We start from the raw sequence: 19,509 nt of genomic DNA on the forward strand, positions 1-19,509 counted from the left end.
CCCTGTGCAAGCACCGGGTCATTCCTGACCCATGGGGTGACGTCACATCCCGACGTTTACTAGGCAGACTGTGTTTACGGGGTGGTTTGCCACTGCCTTCCCCAGTCATCTTCCCTTTACCCCCAGCAAGCTGGGTACTCATTTTACCAACCTTGGAAGGATGGAAGCTGAGTCAACCTTGAACCGGCTACCTGAAACCAACTTCTGTCGGGATCGAACTCAGGTCGTGAGCAGAACTTGGACTGCAGTACTGCAGCTTACCCATCTGCGCCATGGGGCTCCTTCAGAATATTCATTAGAGATGGGGAAAAATGGGAGGGATATTTCTGCACATAAGCCGATGTATCTCATAGATAAAACAATGTGTTCAAATTTAGGTATTGGGTTTGGGCAGAATTTCCAAACCCATGTCATGTTCCTCTTGAACATGGTAATACTGGAAATGACTTAATGTGGTTCTTGTAGGTCTCTCAGATGTGATCCATACATAGTCAAATGATTCATCAGCAGCAGAAAGTGAATTTGAGGGAGTGCCCAATCTGTGCAGCATGTTGTCAGAATTCAATGTCAGCAATTGCTTTAGGCAGTTTCATGGGCTCCACCACTATTTTTGCTTATGTAAGTCCACACCGGCAAAAGGGAGCCTTCCCAGGGCGAAAGGGCTTAGGGAGCCGACTAACAGGAGAGCCAGTGTGGTGCAGTGGTTAAGAGCAGTGGTTTGGAGTGGCAGACTCTGATCTGGAGAATTGGGTTTGATTCCCCCACTCTTCCACTCCTCCTCAAATTTCATCTGGATACCTGTGTAAGTGCAATGATGAAATGTGGACCCTATTCCATCTGAAGCGCAATTTGTCAGCAACTCTTGGACTGCCTTCAGATGTTCTTGGATGTTGACTGTAATATCAGGGTAGCCTGTCCAAAGTTGCGGTTAAACAAACTAGGGACTTTCTCGGCATTTTGTTGGCTTTTTATACGCCAGCTTATAGGATCACATTGTGTGGATGCAAATGACTCTCGCTCTCACGCATATTTTTCTTTACAAATGAACTTTATTGAGTGAATTAGACAAATGTGATGTTTTTTTCTTAATATAAAAGAGTATAACAAACTGCTGCGTTGACATAATAAAATGAGGTTGTCACATGTATCGAGGCCGCCATCTTTAGCTCACGCAGCTCTTGCAGCGTTGCAACCCATTCTCATTGCAAGCGGTGCACTTGAGGGCTTTGAATGAGTCTGTAAAACAGTTCCGAAACACCGACATCTTGCTCCCATGGCACGCTGAGCACGGAATAAAACCAAAGCCCCCGCAGGAAAGGCATGCATGGGGGTGTTGAACTCTCTGCAAAAAAAAAAAGAGAGAGAGAGAGAGAGAGAGAGAGAGAGAGAGAGAGAGAGAGAGAGAGAGAGAGAGAGAGAGAGAGAACCGCTACTCATTATTTGTCTGGATTGTGAATCAGGCCTTAAAAGTCAATGTTTATTCTGTGAACCTTTGGCGTGTGTGTGTGTGTGTGTGTGTGTGTGTGTGTGTGTGTGAAGTGTCCTCAAGTTGCAGCCGATGTAGGGTTTTCAAAGCAAAAGTCTAACCAAGATTGTTTGCCATTGCCTTCTTCTGCACAACCACTCTGGCATTCCTTGGGGGTCTCTCATCCAATTACTAACCAGGGCCTGCTTAGCTTCTGAGATCCAATGAGATCAGGCTAGCCCAGGCCATCCAGGTCAGGGCTTTGGATTCTGTAGTGTCCCTAAATTCTATTTCCCCTGACCTTTTTGGCTTTCATTACTGACGGGCAGTGCAATCTAAAGGGGGGGTGTTTTCGCCACGGCAGGGGACAGTGGAGCCATGGTGCAGCCACGTCACCTCCTGAGCGGTTTGCTGCGCCGAGGCAAGCAAGCCACCCAGGAAAATTCCCCCGATGCCCGTGCAACTGCTGTATGCAGTTTCATGGGCTACACCACCATTTTTGCTCTTGTAAGACCACACTGGCAAAAGGGGGCCTTCCCAAAGCAAAAGGGCATAGGGAGCTGACTAACATCAGCCCCACTCCCAGGGCTGGTGCAAGCCCCACTCCTTTGGCGCTGGTGCAAGCCCTTGAACCGGAGGAATGCAAGTAGCCCAGCACCAGCGTAAGTGCCCACTTCAACAGTGCAAGTGGCACTTAAGCCGACGCCAGGATCGTGCTGCCTCCAAAGCCCTTCCAGCCCCTCCCTTAGAATTGCACAGATACGAGCCTACAAAACAAAAGTTTTATTAATTTCCTCTCTCAGCCTACCTAGAGCTGCCAAACTTAACACTTACATCCAAAACATCTCAACAGAAGCAAAACAGTTTCAAGTAGGGAAACTCTGACTTTTTGCAACCCCACCATTATGAGTCAATCCCCCTCCATTAGATTTTGTTTCTTCCTTATGCAAATAGAAGCTGTGAATCTTCATTTTTATGTAATTTTCCATTTCCTTGTGGAAACTTCTCATTGAGATTCCATGCATTGCGACCAAACCGATTTACCAAAATACCTAAGCAGGTTGTATTCTCTTTATGATCTCGACTACCAAGGAACCTAATTTAGTAATAGATCCGCTTGATTTTATCTCTTTTTAATCAGAAGGTTGATGTTTAAAAATGCATGATGTATCAAAATAAGTTCAGAATTGCTTAAAGTATTATAATCAAGTGATTGCACAACAGATGTGATCCTTGGGCCTCCTTATTCTTCAGTCATTGCTAACGATTGATTTGCCTTGAAATTACACTGGAGTAGAATTGACACCACATGGATAAATTAATCTACATTCTTTCTTTTCTTTTCTTTTTTTGTTTATTCTGTATGAGATAAAAGACCATCATTTGGCATAAGAGAACAAATCCCCTTTGAGGAGAACATCAGTAGCACATATCCAGGAGTTCTGTTGGGAAAATGAAATCAATTAAAAGAGACTGCAGGAAAACAGAGAGGAAGAGAACACAGATAAAAGAGTTACCAATATGTAAACATTTGGAGGCAAGAAACAATACTATATGTCAAATGTACTGAACTGAAGAAGAGCCAGCACAGAATAAAAAGGAACAGAGAAACACAAGAAAAACAAGATTTGTTTTTAAAAATGTGTCTGCCCACAAATATTCTTCCAACTGGCTATTACGGGATATCTAGTAGATGTGCCTTAAGGTGGTTGTCTCCTCCGCCTCCAATATGGGTGAGGGCAACTTGCTTATTCATGAAGCCAGGTAAAATTGCTGTATCACCAGGACATTGAACTCAGGATAAGCCTGAACACACAAAGAACACACAAATCTGGAACATCAGCAATAAAAATGGGCCAAACAGGCGCATTACAACAACAAAGGAAAACAAGAATAAATGGAAAGTGATCTATTTGTACCTTTGTAAAGTCAACTAATAATTACAGAGGAAGACAAAATGACAGAGGGCTGCTATTTTTAGTTGGCAGAAACTTTTGAGTAACATGTAATTCCAGTCTGTTCTTATGTGTGGCATTTGTGGGCTTGTGTACTGGGCTGGGCCAGGTTAGTTAGCTGAGATGGGTACAATGTTCCTGAACTCAAACATGAATTCAGAGCTAATTGTAAGGGAGAATTAGTGTGGGGAAGGCGTACTTAACCCCCCTCATCCAAAGCAACCAATTCTCCCTGAAAATGCTTCCCCAAGGATATTTTCCTCTCAAATGATGTTCCTGATTTCAGAACCCACCTTGAGGGGAAATGGAGAAGATAAACCAAGAAAAAATGGTCAGCTGAGAAAAGGCTAAGCATCTCTTCATGCCCTCCCCATTTGGTGCTACAAGAACCCCTATTCCTGTATTTATGGGGAAAACACATAGTAAGCTACCCCATGTTTTCCTCATAATATGAAATCTGCCATTTGCTGGTGTCACGGTTAGGCACTAGGTTGGAGACTTTCATGTTGGTGCCTTCTTATAAAGAAAATCTAGTACAAGAGTACCACAAAACTATGTACACAAAACTATGAACACAGACTCTCACCAACATGCAAAAAAAAAACAAATAGCATTTATTTTGGGGCAAGCATTATAGCCCATTCCAGAGGTGGGAACTGAAAGTGGTCTGGAGGTGGCGTGACCCCACTGCCAGTGTAAGTGACCTTATCATGGAATAAGAGAAGAAGAAGAAGAGTTAGTTTTTATATGCCGACTTTCTCTACCACTTAAGGCAGAATCAAACCGGCTTACAATCACCTTCCCCTCCCCACAACAGATACCCTGTGAGGTAGGTGGGGCTAAGAAAGTGTGACTAGCCCAAGGTCACCCAGCTGGATTCATGTGTAGGAGTGGGGAAACAAATCCAGTTCTCCAGATTAGTGTCAGCCGCTCATGTGGAGGAGTGGGGAATCAAACCCGGTTCTCCAGATCAGACTCCACCGCTCCAAACCACCGCTCTTAACCACTACCCCAAGCTGGTGGCGGAGGCAGTTCCGTAGGTGCCTGGGCGCTGCAGAACTGCACACCGCTCCTCTAATGCCGCAGTCTCTCTGGGACCTAAATCCTGGAAGAGAAATGCAGCACTGGCATGGGGCAGAGCTGATGGTAGTCAGCTTCCAAAGCCCCTCCAGCCCAGGAATGCCTCCTTTAACAACAGTACAGCTGCACCAGGTTTTTCCTGGTGCAGCATCACTCTTGTCTATGGGGGGAAGCCCCGTTTTCTTTTTAACTCTTTAAAAAAATGCCTTTTTAAGCCTTGTGGCAGCTGGGGGATCCCTTTGGAGGCACTGCAAGGCTCAGAAATGAGCTGTTATTCTTGTCAAATGCACATCTTTATCAATCCAAATGACAGTCACTCAAAATATTTGAATTATCAGGTTTTTGGAGAAATCAGTTTAGGTTTTGGATGTTCTTGTGTCAATGTGATGGACCATGGGAGATTTTGGCAAAGAAACCGGAGGAATTAATGTATGAGAAAATGGGATTTCAATGTGTAGTGTCTTATAAACTCATCAGTAAAAACAATTACCTCAATTTTGGTTAAGAGATCCTGCAGTTCCCCTGATTCATTCATTGACAAAATTTTCTCAGCACCCTGCGTGAAAATAAAACACAAAATATGTCATTTTAATGGAGAGTGATGTTGAGAGGTTTGGGTTTGAAAAAGCAGCTGAGAAACGAGACAAAGGTTTTTTCCTTCAAATGAAATTTGTCAAAGTGGAATCATACTTCACATGAATGTGCATGAACACATGGACCTGCCTTATACTGAATCATACCATTGGTCCATCAAGGTCAATATTGTACACTCAGATTGGCATCAGTTTTCTAGGTTCTCAGGCAGAGGTCCTTCACGTCACCTACCACCCGATACTTTTACCTGGAGATGCCGGGGATTGAACCTGGGCCCTTCTGTAGGCCAAGCATATGCTCTACCACTTCTTTATTTAAAACATTTATGTCTTGGACTCTCCAGCAAAGTGCCTGCGACAACTTACTATATCAAAATTTAAAACCGTTATCCACATCCATTAATCACACTATAAACAGAGCATGTCATGGCAATAAAAGCAGCTCAGTTAAAACAGGGCAATAAAATGACAAACCTAGATAGAATCAAGGAACTACATAAAAGTCTATAACAATGAAAAAAATCTTCACTTTACCCCTAAATGTGGTCCTGTTTGAATGATCTTTTCCAAAGTATAGAAAGGCATTTATGCTTGCGCGTTTGAATGCCATCTTGCCACCAGCAATGTTGTTAGGAAGGTTTAATATATCCCATACTCTAATAGATTCTGTGGATGTGGTACTAACTGAATTGACTCTATAGATCATATTCTTTTGGATTGCCCTGAATGTTTCAATTTGGGAGCTGAATTGATTTTTCCTTTGCTCAACCAATACTCTATCTCTCTAGAAGCTGCATCTTCTTGGTTACTAACAGTGCATTCCTAAGGAGAGTTACTCCAGTCTAAGCCCATTCATTTCAATGGGCTTAGACTGGAGTAACTCTTTTTAGGAAGACAAACAAATAACTTTGCATTTGGCTTAGTTTTTGGCAGCCGTAAAAGAATCACATTGAAACTCAGGTAGTAAATCTTAGGCTTCCCCTTCAGGGTGCAATGGCTCGCTGTTTATGACTTTTGTTTAGAAAACAGTAATTAAAAAGAAGACCTTACCCCTAAAGATGGTACATTCAGCACCAGCTGAGCCTCAACGGGAAGGAAATTCCAAAATGTTGGACCCACAACAGAAAAGATCAATTATTTGCATTCCCCCACTGCACCACAGACTTCAGAAGTACACAAAGCCATGTGGATCCTGATTGGGTGCAAAAGCAGCATAAAAAATGTTTTAAATAAATAAATGTGTCTGAGAATGATCTCAGCTGAGAGGCACACTCAGGCAGTTCAAGGTGACCAGGAGAAGAAGGTCTCCTGGCCCCTGGCTGTGTAGGACTATATGGGTAATAACCTGCACTTTGAATTGCACCCAGCAGAAAACCAGTAGCCAGTCTTTTATAATTTGTGAAATACAATCCCAGGATCTTAAACCTGCCAGCAGCCTAGCCACTGCATTCTGGATCAGTTGAAGCTTTCAAACATTTTTCAAAAGCAGCCCCACGTAGAGTATATTACAGTAGACCAACTGAGATGTAATCTGTGCATTGATAACTGTGGTCAGATCATTATCTTGGGAAAGGGCCACAGTTGGCATAATAGATAAAGCTGATAAAAGGTGTTATATACTTCAGAGGACATTGCCCAAGATTTAGCTGTTCAGCCTAGGATCATATACAGTGTTGTACACGAATGCTGAGACTTTTGCTCCTCGTTTTAAAGTACATATTTTTTTTAAAGGAGAAGGCATCTTGTTAATATGTCAGGAAGGCAATTTCTTAAATATATTGTGCATCAGAGAATGTAACTAAATGAGCATAAGAAAAACAATATTTCAATTATTCGAGCATTTCCAGCATTGAATGCATATAGAGTACATTGAGAATATACCGGTAATAGCCTGGGAACAAAGGTGATAAAAATATTGTAGCAATGCTAAAAATCAAAATTCAGCGGTGAATAATAACATTATTTAGGTTGAGTACATTGGACCTTGGGGAATTTCTGAGTGCTAAAGCAAGACAGTAATGAAACAGCTCTCCATTTTTCTTCTTGAAAGTACATGAAGTTACTGTAAAGAAAATGAAACTGCCAAAGAAGATATAAAACACCTTCTGCTAATCAGAGAGGACTCTGTTTGAAGACTTAAGCAGCACTACTGGGTGTTTGTATTTAACATGCATCTCATGCTGGGGGTTTGCAAATTATCCTGCTAGCACTGAGCCAAACTCTTCTTTGGGGCAGTGTTCCTACAATCTGTGTGAAAAGAATCATTTATGCAGTAACGTCGACCACATACTTTCAGCGATAGCATCTGGTCGCTAAACTGGCTACTGGCATTATGACATCATTATATTCACTGCAGGATCTCTGACTGGATGAGATCCATTTCTCCAGAAAGAAGCAACAAACAGCAGCTGAGGCAGAAATGGTGCTGGAGAAACAGTGCCCATTAAACCAATGAAGCCAGTCAGGATTTTTGTTTTTAAAAGATGAATACAATTCACCTGGATTTAAGGATCTGTGGAGTGGGTAGTTATCCCGTGTGTGTGTGTTAAGTGCCATCAAGTCGCTTCTGACTCATGGCAACCCTATGAATCAATGTCCTCCAAATTGTCCTATCTTTAACAGCCTTGCTCAGGTCTTGCAAATTGAGGGACGTGGCTTCCTTTACAGTGTCAATCCATATCTTGCTGGGTCTTCCTCTTTTCCTGCTGCCTTCAGCTTTTCCTAGCATGATTGTCTTTTCCTTTCCTTTATCCCTTAGAAGCTCCTTGATCCATTGATCCTGAGCAGCGTAAATCTAATGTTTGAGGGATATAGGGACTGAAATAAATCTTACCATTGCCAATGTAGCCTTGGGATCCCTGTCACTTAATAAAAAAAGCATTTATGTCAGAGTCAGACACCGAGGCATTAGATTTATATATTAAAAGGGGAGAGATATAACGTGATCCAAGTTCCTCATAAAAGTGTCATTCCAAAAGGGCATGAGCTAATGAATCAATAGAGCCAGAAGAGCAAGGATGGGTCCTTTCTGGGTATGGTATGTTCAGAATTCTGCCTTGCATAAACATAGAGGGGTTAGCATTCAGTCTAGCTAAACAGTCTAGCTAAAAGGCTCTAGAAAGACGAGGAGTTGTCAAATAATAAGTATAAGTGGGCAAACTGCGTGGTGGTGGTGGTGATTGTCTTTTCCAGTGATTCTTGTCTTCTCATAATGTGACCAAAGTACGATAGGCTCAGTTTAATCATTTTAGCTTCTAGGATCAGTTCAGGCTTGATTTGATCTATACCCCACTGATTTGTTTTTGGTTTTTTGGCAGTCCACGGTATCCCACACTAGTATTAAAAGAGGCATAGCGTATCTCTCACCCCTTCTAAAAACATGCACCAGGAAACATATATAACATATGAGCCATAATAACAAAGGAGCTGTTCTTTCTGAATTCACTTCTCTTGAAGTCACATTGAGATAATGCCGTGAGGATGCAATTCATTGCCACAAATGGAATGTGGATAGTAGCAGTCCACTGCAAGGAATCCTCTGCAAGGAGACATACAGTCTATCCATGTCTTTGACAATCAGGAAGGTAACACCTGCTTCAGGATCCTCTGTTTTCTCTTTTCCCCTAAGGGCCCCCTAACCCAAATGGGGCCTACCTTACAATGAGAATCAGTGTCTTGCATGAAAAAGACAGTCCACCTACAAGAGAATGACACATACTCTTCATAAGAGCAGCACTCGGGATAAGTTGTTTCTCAGGAAGTATATAATGAACAGGCTTATTGGTCTCAAATGTAGGTTTATTTACCCTTATTTAGTACTTTTACAGTTCCATCCTAACCATAGATACACCCTTCTAAGCCCAATGAAGTCAACAGGCTTGAAAGGGAAGAAATTTGTTTAGCTTTATGCTGTTTAAAATATCTTGTCATGGTAATTACTATTTCTTATAACTGTACATTTCTCCATATACAGAAAGTACATCATGAAGAACATTTCAGCAAACTATCAGGAATGAAACTTTTTTTGTATTTAAAGACCTCCTCTGGCATCTCCAAGCTTGGTCTTTCTGCCTCTCCTTCTTCCCTCTTTCTGGTTATACAACAATCTCTCAATCGATAAAATTCACCAAGTATATCTAAGTGTCTTGCTCACTGTACCCGTTGTTCTCTCTTTATGGCTCAAGTAAAAAAAAAAGGATGTTACAGTTAAGAAATCTGGCATTTATGCTCTATCCATTGAGACTTTTACTGCAGTGGTTTTGTGTCCAGTTGAACCGATACCTTCAGCAGTCATTGTTGTTAAGGTGGGAACTCTCCTTCCCCTCAGTGGCAGAATCCAGATTATGCTGTGTTTGAAAGGCTTGAGTTGGCACATCTTATCACTCTTAATTCCAGAGATCATTGGGTAGGAGTGCACATATCGGGTTTACCAAACCGAAAATAAACCTGGGAAAGGCCCTTTTTGCTTCTTTCAGGTTTAATTTCAGCTGAATATTAAAACTGGGAATCAAGCCTAAACCAGATAGCCGATCGCCAAAAAGGCCGAATACCTATTAGGCTTCTTTCAGTTTTGGCTTTCCCCAGGCTTTTCCCTATGGGAACTTTTTTGATTGACTCTGGGGGGTATTTTTCGAGGTAGAGACACCAAATTTGCAGCATAGCTGCAAGGGACTCTCCTTGTATGAACCCCAAAGTTTACAATGCTTTTCTATGGAGGAGGAGGAGCGACCCCTTCAGGAGCCCATACAATGGGACCCCCTGTCCCAAAGTTTGGGGTTCATGCAAGGAGAGTCCCTTGCAGCTACCCTGAAAATTTGGTGACTCTACCTTGAAAAACACCCCGCCCCAGAGCTCCTCAACTGGGCATATATACTATAATGGACCCAAATTCTTTTGTGAAACTCCGAAACAAATCCGAAATACCCATTTATTGGTATGGGTATTCGGCTTATTTCGGGTTTCCTGGAAAAAATTGAGTTCAATAAACCAAATCCAAAATTTGCATCTTCTCTACTTTCTTCTGCTGTAGCCCATAATGCCCCCCAAATGGGGAATGGGGACCCCTAGGAATAGTCTGAGGGGGGAATCTGAGTGGGAGTTTTCACTCTCAAAAGCTCCCCAAATTTTGTTGTTCTCTGAGGTGCTATTGGATTCAAATCCAGGGATATTTCTTTCTTTCATCTGTTCTTAGACCAAGGACTTGAACAATAAAACCTTAAAACTTAAATAAGACCCATCTCTAAAAACATCTCCCTTCGCTTCTTCTCTGCAGCCTCCAAAAAACGAGCAACAAAATAGGTACGCTGAGGGTCAGAGCCCTCTAAGAGGAACTGAACCTTTTGCTCCAAAGTTGCTTGAGAAGATGTGGACCATTTGTTAAAACAAGGTATAATCCATTTTAGCCTAAGTTGGTATATGTAAGGACAGTGCAAAAGGATATGTACCAAGGAGTCCACTGACTGAAGAGGGCAGACCAGGGATGTTTCTGAAATTTTCCTCATCCAAAACTCTCCCTAGATTTTAGAGTACTGAAACACCTGATCTTGTTTCTGAAGTGGATCCAATGCATTAACAATCCTCCGTTGGTTCAAATTTTGCATGGAGCATTGGGCATGTGGAGTTTGCTGCAGCTTTTAGCTTCTGCATCTCTCCCACCCACCCTTTTCTCTGCACTAAGAGAAATCCTGATCTGCTTGTATGTATGGGAGTATTAAGAGTTTTTTTAGTTTGGTGTTTTGCCAATGCACAGGAGCATGTCTGTATTTGGGCAACTCTGTACAAAAAGAATCTTGGGTGCAGGCAAATCTACAATCACATCTAAATTGTTTTGTGTGTGTTTGGGGGTGGTTAGGAGTACATACCTACACAACAGACATAAGGGAAGACACAAATGAACTGAAGGTACTGAAAAATATGACTTATTCTGCATGTTCTATTTCCAGACAAAAAACACAGAAATTCTCCTAATTATAGTAGATTTAAGAAACATTGAGTAAAATTCTAGAATGAAGGAATGGAATGGGGAAAATTCTGGTCTCACCTAAATCCCCAAGTTCCTCTTTAAAAAACTTTGCAGCTGGAAGAGTATCATCATGAGCTTCATCATTATCCCAGCAGAGGGCATTATTCATTTTTTGATATAGGGAAGTCCTTTCAGTTAAAGGTTATCCATGCTTGTAAATGCAATTAAGTCATATGGAGAAAACAGGGTAATACCTGAATTCTGTGTACTCTTGCTTGGATATAAATGCCAAAAGGCTATCAACAATCAGTTGATTTCTCTTCTGAATCTTAAATCAATTGATTTAAATACAGTTTTCCTATTAGCAAAACATCCATATTGATGGCTTTTTGAGATGCGAGAAATTTGAGATGAATTACAACCAATGCTACCACTGTTTTTTCATCCCAGTTAAACTAATTTGCAGCTCTGAAATAAGTCATAGAATCATAGAGTTGGAAGAGACCACCAGAAGAGGGTCATCTAGTCCAACCCCCCGCACAATGCAGGAAATTCACAACTACCTCCCAGCACACCCCCGGTGACCCCTACTCCATGCCCAGAAGATGGCCAAGATGCCCTCCCTCTCATGATCTGCCTAAGGTCATAGAATCAGCACTGCTGACAGATGGCCATCTAGTCTCTGCTTAAATACTTCCAGGGAAGGAGAGCTTACCACCTCCCGAGAAAGCCTGTTCCGCTGAGGAACCGCTCTGTTAGAAACTTCGTCCTAATGTCTAGACAGAAACTCTTTTGATTTAATTTTAACCCATTAGTTCTGGTCCAACCTTCTGGGGCAACAGAAAACAACTCGGCACCCTCCTCTATATGACAGCCCTTCAAGTACTTGAAGATGGTTATCATATCTCCTCTCAGTCTTCTCCCCTTCAGGCTAACATACCCAGCTCCTTCAACCTTTCAGACCCCTCACCATCCTTGTTGCCATATGATACGGACATCAGACCAACGTCCCCTGGGCTTTCACTTCTCAATGTTCACTTGGAGGCACAGTAGCACAGAGAGATGGACTGGCCATTTAGCTCATGGGAAAGGTTCCCTGGGGGCTACTGCCCAGGGGGCCCCTTACAGCCAGCAGCAAGCAGAGCCAAGCCCTGGTTGCTCTGCCAGTGTTGCAGGCATCACTCGGCTCAGATCTAGCCAGCAGCACCAATGATGGGTGCTGGCTTATCTATCGCCTCCTCCTGCACCACTGCTAGGGTTGCCAGCTCTGGGTTGGGAAATACCTGGAGATTTTGGGGATGCAGCCTGAGGAGGACAGGGTTTGGGGAGGGAAGGGGCTTCAGTGGGGTATAATGTCATAGAGTCCACATTCCAAAGCAGCCATTTTCTCCAGGGGGTCTGATCTCTGTCACCTGTAGATCAACTGTAATGGCAAGAGATCTCCAGCTGCCACCAGGAGGTTGGCAACTCTAACCATTGCCATTAACACTGTTGCCTGAGTCTACTAGCCCCCCCCCCCCACACACACACACACAATACTGGCTTGTACCACCACAGGGGCCACTCAGCCTAGCATGCTCCCAGGCCATTTCTACTTCTCAGTACAAAGCCAGTGTATCTAGAGTTGCCAACCTCCAGGTACTAGCTGGAGATCTCCTGCTATTACAATTGATCTTCAGTCATTAGAGATCAGTTCACCTGGAGAAAATGGGTACTTTGGCAATTGGACTCTATGGCAATGAAGTCCTTCCCCTCCCCAAACCCCGCCCTCCTTGAGGCTCCACCCCAAAAACCTCCCGCCGGTGGCAAAGAGGGACCTGGCAACCCTAAGTATACCTCATTACGTGACCATGTTTGTTTTGTTTTTATTTATTTAAGGCATTTGTATCCTGCCTTTCTGTATCCTGCCTTTCATGGTATAGCCCAATCTTGTCAGATCTCTCAGAAGCTAAGCAGCCGGGTCAGTATTTGGAAGGGAGACCTCCAGAGAAGACTCTGCAGAGGAAAACAATGGCTGACCACCTCTGCTTCTCACTTGCCTTGAAAGCCCCTTCCTTAGGTTGCCAGAAGTTGGCTGTGACTTGACGGCACTTTACACTCACACATCCTACCTTTCCAGAAAAAAAAGTCCAGGGGCACAAAATTCTAGAAAATAAAACAATTCAATTTAGAAGTATAACAATATCAACAGCAGATAACAATAAACAATACAAAAACAAAAAAACAGCATCAACTGCAGTGTAAAAAACTGATCTTATACATTTCTACAGCAGTAGGTAAAAGAGAAAAAAGACAATATGAGGAAGAAAATGAGAAAAATCAGAATAATCCAAACACGGTAGCCACTTCCTGCAGGCGTAGGTCCTTTGCTCCGTTGCTGTTGCTCCGTCGGCGTCTAGGCTCCCTGCCGGAGATTTTACCGCATTGCTGGGGTAGAAGGGGGATGGTGCTTTCTCCCTCAGGCTCCCTGTCCCAGGTGATCCCTCTAATTCCCTCTAATTCCTCCCCTTTCCCAGCTGCCCCCTGTTTCCCTACTCAGTTTCCTCTCTGCAGCTGGTCTCTCACTCTCCCTGGTCAGCTGGGCTTGCCTGTCAGCTCCATCCAGTCAGGCTCCAACCCTCAGCTGCCTCTTGCCCTCATTGTGAGTTAGGACCTCTCCAGCCTGCGTAGATCCCTTGTTGCCCTGCAATGGGTACTGTGGGGTCTGGGTGTCTTCGCAGCGTAGTTGTGGGGAGGAAAGGAATCCCAGGGCCAGGCTGATGCCAGTCAGAGAGGTCGTTTATGCATGGGTACTTTCACTCACGTTGACCCTCAGTCTGTCTCGGTGGTTCCTTGGAGTTATGCATGAGTTTTCTCTCCATTAGAGATGACCTCATTTCCAGCCCTCACAAATCCTGGACTTTCCCATTCCTCTGTTAACCCGATTCGTCCTTCTCCCCTGAGGTCAGCCAAGGTGAAATCTCCGTGCATAAGCCAAAGTGCGGGACACACAAGCGTTGTTTTGCTCACAGCCCATTACAAAGCAGCATGTCCAGAGGCGGGGACTGAAAGAGAGAGAGAGAGAGGGAGGGAGAGAGAGGGGGGAGAGAGAGAGGGGGAGAGAGAGAGGGGGGGGGAGAGAGGGGGAGAGAGGGAGGGAGAGGGAGGGAGAGGGAGAGGGAGAGGGAGGGAGAGGGAGAGGGAGGGAGAGGGAGAGGGAGAGAGGTTTGGCCTGTTGCTGAGGACCTGTGGGGTCATTACGGTTTTTCGAATTACGGTTAAGGGATACTCAACCTGTATTACAGAAGAAGCAAAAAAGAAGAAAATGTCACAACCTTTGTAACATACAAAAACACTCCTAGTCCTTGGTGAGTCTCCAGGGGCAACGTATTCTACAACTAAGGCACTGCCAGTTGCAGCTTTTTCACAAGTCCCTACAGTAAAATGCTCAGTCTTCACACATTATAGATTATGAACATGCATGCATTTCGCCCTGTACCTGAGTATCCAAGTATAGATAAAATATCATCTGTAACGCATCAGGTTGTGCACTTGGGGAGACAGGAATCATGAAAAAATATTTTAAAGTGATAAGATAAATCTGGGTGAAGAAATAGAGATCTCAATTTTCCGCAGACAGCTCTGTTCAACTGCTAGATTTTATATACATAAAGCTCAATTATCTCTGCACTTAAATGTTTCTGGGTTGTGCCTTTCACATCAAGGCTCCTTTCCAGCACACAAACCTTTACAGCCTTTATAGAGAATGGGTTTGTACATCGTGACAAGACTGAACAGCCATTGAAACGTGGCTTAAGAACCTCTCTGCATATCAGCACCCTAAATTTAGCTATCATCCTTCTCATAGCCCTGGGAAGGTAATTCCCACACCGTCTTTCATATATAGGTCTGCAGTTGCACATCACCTTTGCACTTCAACATAGTAACCCTATGAATTAATTACCTCCAAAAAATGTCCTATCGTTAACAGCCTAGCTCAGGTCTTGCAAACTGAGGGCCGTGGCTTCCTTGATTGAGTCAATCCATTTTATGTTGGGTCTTCCTCTTTTCTGCTGCCTTCAATTTTTCCTAGCATTATTGTCTTTTCCAGTGGCTCTTATGTTTTCATAATGTGACCAAAGTCTGATAGCCTCAGTTTAATAATTTTAGCTTCTAGGGAGACTTCCGACTTGATTTGTGCTAGAACCCACTTATTTATCTTTTTGGTGGTCCATGGTATTCGTAAAATTCTCCTCCAACATCAAATTTCAAATTAATCAACTTTCTTCCCGTCAATTTCTTGTCCAACTTTCACACCAATACATAGTAATGGGGAATGCTATTGGCATGAATTATCTTTAGTGATGGGGAATACTATGGCATGGATTATCTTGATCTTGGTCACCAGCGACACATCCTTACACTTAAGGAACTTTTCTAGTTCCTTAATGGCTGCCCTCTCAGACTCAATCTCATTCTGATTTCTTGATTACAGCCTCTCTTTAGGTTGATGATGGAGCCAAAGAATAGAAAAGCTTGAACAATTTCAATTTCTTCATTGTCAGCCTGAAAGCTGTTTAATACCCTAGTAGTCATTAGTTTTGTCTTCTTGATGTTCAGTTGTAATCCTGCTTTGGAACTTTCTTTTTAAACTTCATCAGTAGTCATTTCAAGTCTTCACTGTTTTCTGCCAGTAACGTGGTGTCATCTGCATATCTCAAATTATTAATGCCAATTTTTATTACACCCCTCTTCACTGGACTGCCACTCATTGTGAAGTATTTTTTTTTTTATTTAACCTACCTCTAATAATTCCCAGGAATGTCTCTGTAAACCTGCAACCTTAGGTTGTTGTGAATTCTAGCTAACCTAGCAGATACACCCCGAGTTTAATTTTTGGGGTGTTGTCCCAAAGCTGACTTCACAAAACCTTAAATCTCATGGAACACTGACCACTCCCTGGGCTTAATTTTTTTTCTCATTAAATTACCGAGGAATTCAGTTGTGTATAACTGGTTGCTCCTACACTTAACTTTGACTTGAAGACAATGTCTCTAGAATCTTTCCCACTTCAGAGTGCTGCTAACTGAAAGCACACAACCTACGTCTGTTTTTGAAAAACAACAGCCACACACTACAGCTCCCTACAAAATGTCACACACAACAAAAAGTGAACCAAACCAGAGCAAACCACAAGCTCCTCCTACACAGTCAGCCTGTCCCTTCTCCTGTGTACAGGGCAACAAAAGGTCTTGGTTATCTCCTGTCTAAGCAAAAGTCAGGTAACTGTAAAGGAGACTGAGAAGGAAGAGGAGTCTGGGGCCCCTTTCTTGCCTCTCCCAATCTCTCTGTCTCACTTTTGACCCCCAACCCTTTTGCCTATGTGTTTGTGGGAGGTACTTCACCCCATTTGTAGATGACCAATTTTTTTCCAAAAGACCATGCCCTTGTAATGAAAAAGGTTCTCAAATAGTATTATGGATGGCCACATGCCATCACACTATTTGTAAGTGGACAAATAATTGAGCCAGGCATGGCCAGCAGCGCAACCCCTAGAATAACGAAACCCTGCCAGCAAAGAAGAACACAGCCAGACAGAGCCTTGTGAGCCATGACCTAACATGCTGCTGGGGAAGAGCACTGTAGTGCCTGGGTCACAACTGGCCAGACTGCTCTGTCAATTCCAACCCAGTGCCCAAAGTGCAACCCAATGGCTGGCACAGAAGAACGGTGATGTCATGTGGAACCTGCTTCAGTGGCCTTGGAGGGAGGGGAAGAAAGAGCATGGTTCCTTCCTCCATCGTCTTGATCCTCACCTTTCCCACTGTAGGCATTCAAATCAACTCCCTTTTTAACCCCCCTTTTCCAGTTGGAAATGCAAACATGAAAACTGAAGACAGATCACTATTCTCTCAAAAATACATTAGATAGAAATAAATGCAAAATGTTATGCATGAAGTAATTAGTAGTTAAAAGCCATGCCTCAACCCCAATGGTACTACCTAAAATGCAAGCTCTTTTTGTAGCTCCATGCTGTCAACCTCAGCAGACCATGCAGCAACTGAAAAACAGTAAGTGCTGACAGCTGCCTTGAAAATTCCCTCTCTGTGGCTTATTAGCAAAAGTAATTGGCTGGAAGAATTCGGTGTGCCTCCCTTGCCAGGATCTGACTGGAAGGAAGGATGCCATTGCTTGGGAAACAACTGGAATCAGAGAAGAACAACACATGTGTGCATGCCATCTCTGCAGCTTGTAGGCAAAAGTGATTGGCTGGAAGAACTCTTTGCACCTCCCTTGCCAGGATCCAATTGAAAGGAAGGATACTGTTGCTCTGGAAAGTAGCAGAATCAGAGAACAACCACAAGTGCATGCATTCCTCTCTCTACAGCTTGCCTGAAAAGGTAATGGGCTGGGAGCACTAGACCCTTGCCAGGATCTGATTGGAAGGAAGGATGTTGTTGCCTGGGGAAACAAGCAGAATCAAAGAGCAACACCGCGCTGGCTTAGTAAACACCCAGACATGAAACAACATGGATTTTCAGGAAGGGTAGTTTTGTTTCACGAAGAATGCTGGATTCTTATACTGTTCCAGGAAACCAAAGTAACAACCTGAAACTGCAGTTTTCATGTATATTTTCAGTTTGGGAGTTCCCTTACACTCACCCCTAAATAGAAGTCCCTCCCCAGGTATCACCTGTAAATCTCTAGGAATTTCCTTAGCCAGAGCTGGCACCCCTACTCCTCACAGTACCTTGGAGACATTTTGAATTTGAATCCTTTCATTTTCAGCAGCATCAAAGACCACTTCTTCACATGTAAACTTGTAGAAACTGCTCTTAAAACAGGTGGATGAAATATTCTCTATGCATCTACATATAATACGAAATACAACTTGTATGGTGTAAACATTAATATATTCCTGACTGCTACTACAAACCCCCCCATCCAAGAATTGTTTGCACGCATGTGAAGATTAAGCTCTCTACCACTGAGATAGAAGCTGATTAAAATATTACAGCTGCCGTTATCAGGCCTCTTCAAATTGCTGCATCCAGAGGCTTCAAACTGATGCACTCAGTGATGCATTACGCATTGGATTATTTAGTCCACATTCTCATAAAGTGCCGAAGAGCAATCTGTGGGGATATCATGCTATGGCTTGCTAAACTGCTGCACATGATTGGTGCACCATGCAATCACAGCCACACAAGAAGTAACGTGATATCTACCGCACATGGGAAGAGGAAATCTCCATGCACAGATGTGGCTTGCAGCCATTGTCAAACTTACATGCTTGACTGCTACTGCAAATTCCCTTTCTTCCAATCTCAGCTGCTTGAAGCGTGAGGAGGGACAGCTCTAACAGCATCCTGTACCATATTAGCTATGACTTCTATACTAAAATGCTGGCTGGTGTCATGAGCCTGACTTCATGTTCTCAGTTTAGGTGGAGGTATTTTTTTTTAAAAGATGCTGAATTTCAGACATCTCTACAAAGCCAGGGGTTAGTTTACTTGTAACTAGAGATGCCAGCCTCCAGGTGGGACCTGGAGATTCCCTGGAATTATAGCTCATATCTAGGATTGCCATCCTCCAGGTGGTAGCTGGAGATCTCCCACTATTACAAGTGATCTCTCGCCAATAGAAATCAGCTCCCCTGGAGAAAATGGCCACTTTGGCAATTGGACTCAATGGCATTGAAGTCCTTCCCCCCAAACCCCTCCCTCCTCAGTCTCCACCCCCCAAATCTCCAGGTATTTCCCAACCTGGAGCTGGCAACCCTACATGGGACCTATATGGATAAAAAGCCATGCAGGCTTGGGAGCTCAGTAGGCGGGGGACAAAATCGCCCTCTCCTACATCTTCTATCAGTGTAGCTTCATTAATCAAAAGACTGTTAATTCATGTGGGTTGTGTGACCCCATGAATAAGCTTCTCTGGCTGGAAGGGAACACTGGGGGAAGGAGAGCCTTCCTCTGATGGATCTCGAGATCTAACTCAGTACATAATGGTTTTAGAAATCCAAGCCATACTATTGGTTTTCAGAATAGATCAATGGTTTTTGCAAGTGCAGCATTTGAGAAATACACAGTACTCTAATACTGTAGATAAAAGCCAGGAACGGGTGCCATTTTTCTCTGTGTTATCACATAGGCTTATAGCTGCCTACAAGGTAGGGTTGTTTATGCAATAAAATGCAAATTCACTTTTGGGGATGGGCAAAACCCACTTACTTACTTTGATGGATATTCCTGCCTCCCCACCCTCTGATACTTTGTATTTTAGACATAAATGTGCAAAAGCAGATATGTGTTTTTTGCAAACTGGATAAAAAGAATTGCTGTGCATTGTATTATTAGCCAAAACTGTGCATCATATTACGGAATGGAACACATATGCAGCTATAAGTGATGCGCATCACATGCTCAGGTGAGCTTCGTAGTGCATCATATTCCTGGTTTAAAAACAGAGACA

At 43.2% G+C, this 19,509-nt stretch overlaps 1 protein-coding gene across 1 annotated transcript in view; it reads right to left on the bottom strand.

Annotated features, from left to right (window-relative positions):
- Window positions 1-1,085: 1,085 nt before the first annotated feature.
- Window positions 1,086-19,509, bottom strand: part of GRXCR1 (glutaredoxin and cysteine rich domain containing 1) — a 61,417-nt gene continuing 42,993 nt past the window's right edge. Inside the window, exons 3-4 of the mRNA XM_056855838.1 lie at window positions 4,991-5,056; window positions 1,086-1,342 (exon numbers count right to left, since the gene is read on the bottom strand). Of these exons, the coding sequence (XP_056711816.1) occupies window positions 1,163-1,342; window positions 4,991-5,056 (246 nt within the window). The 3' untranslated portion in view covers window positions 1,086-1,162. The remainder of the gene's footprint in view (window positions 1,343-4,990; window positions 5,057-19,509) is intronic.

The sequence above is a fragment of the Euleptes europaea genome, chromosome 9 (assembly GCF_029931775.1).
Source record: "Euleptes europaea isolate rEulEur1 chromosome 9, rEulEur1.hap1, whole genome shotgun sequence".
Lineage (NCBI taxonomy): Eukaryota > Metazoa > Chordata > Lepidosauria > Squamata > Sphaerodactylidae > Euleptes > Euleptes europaea.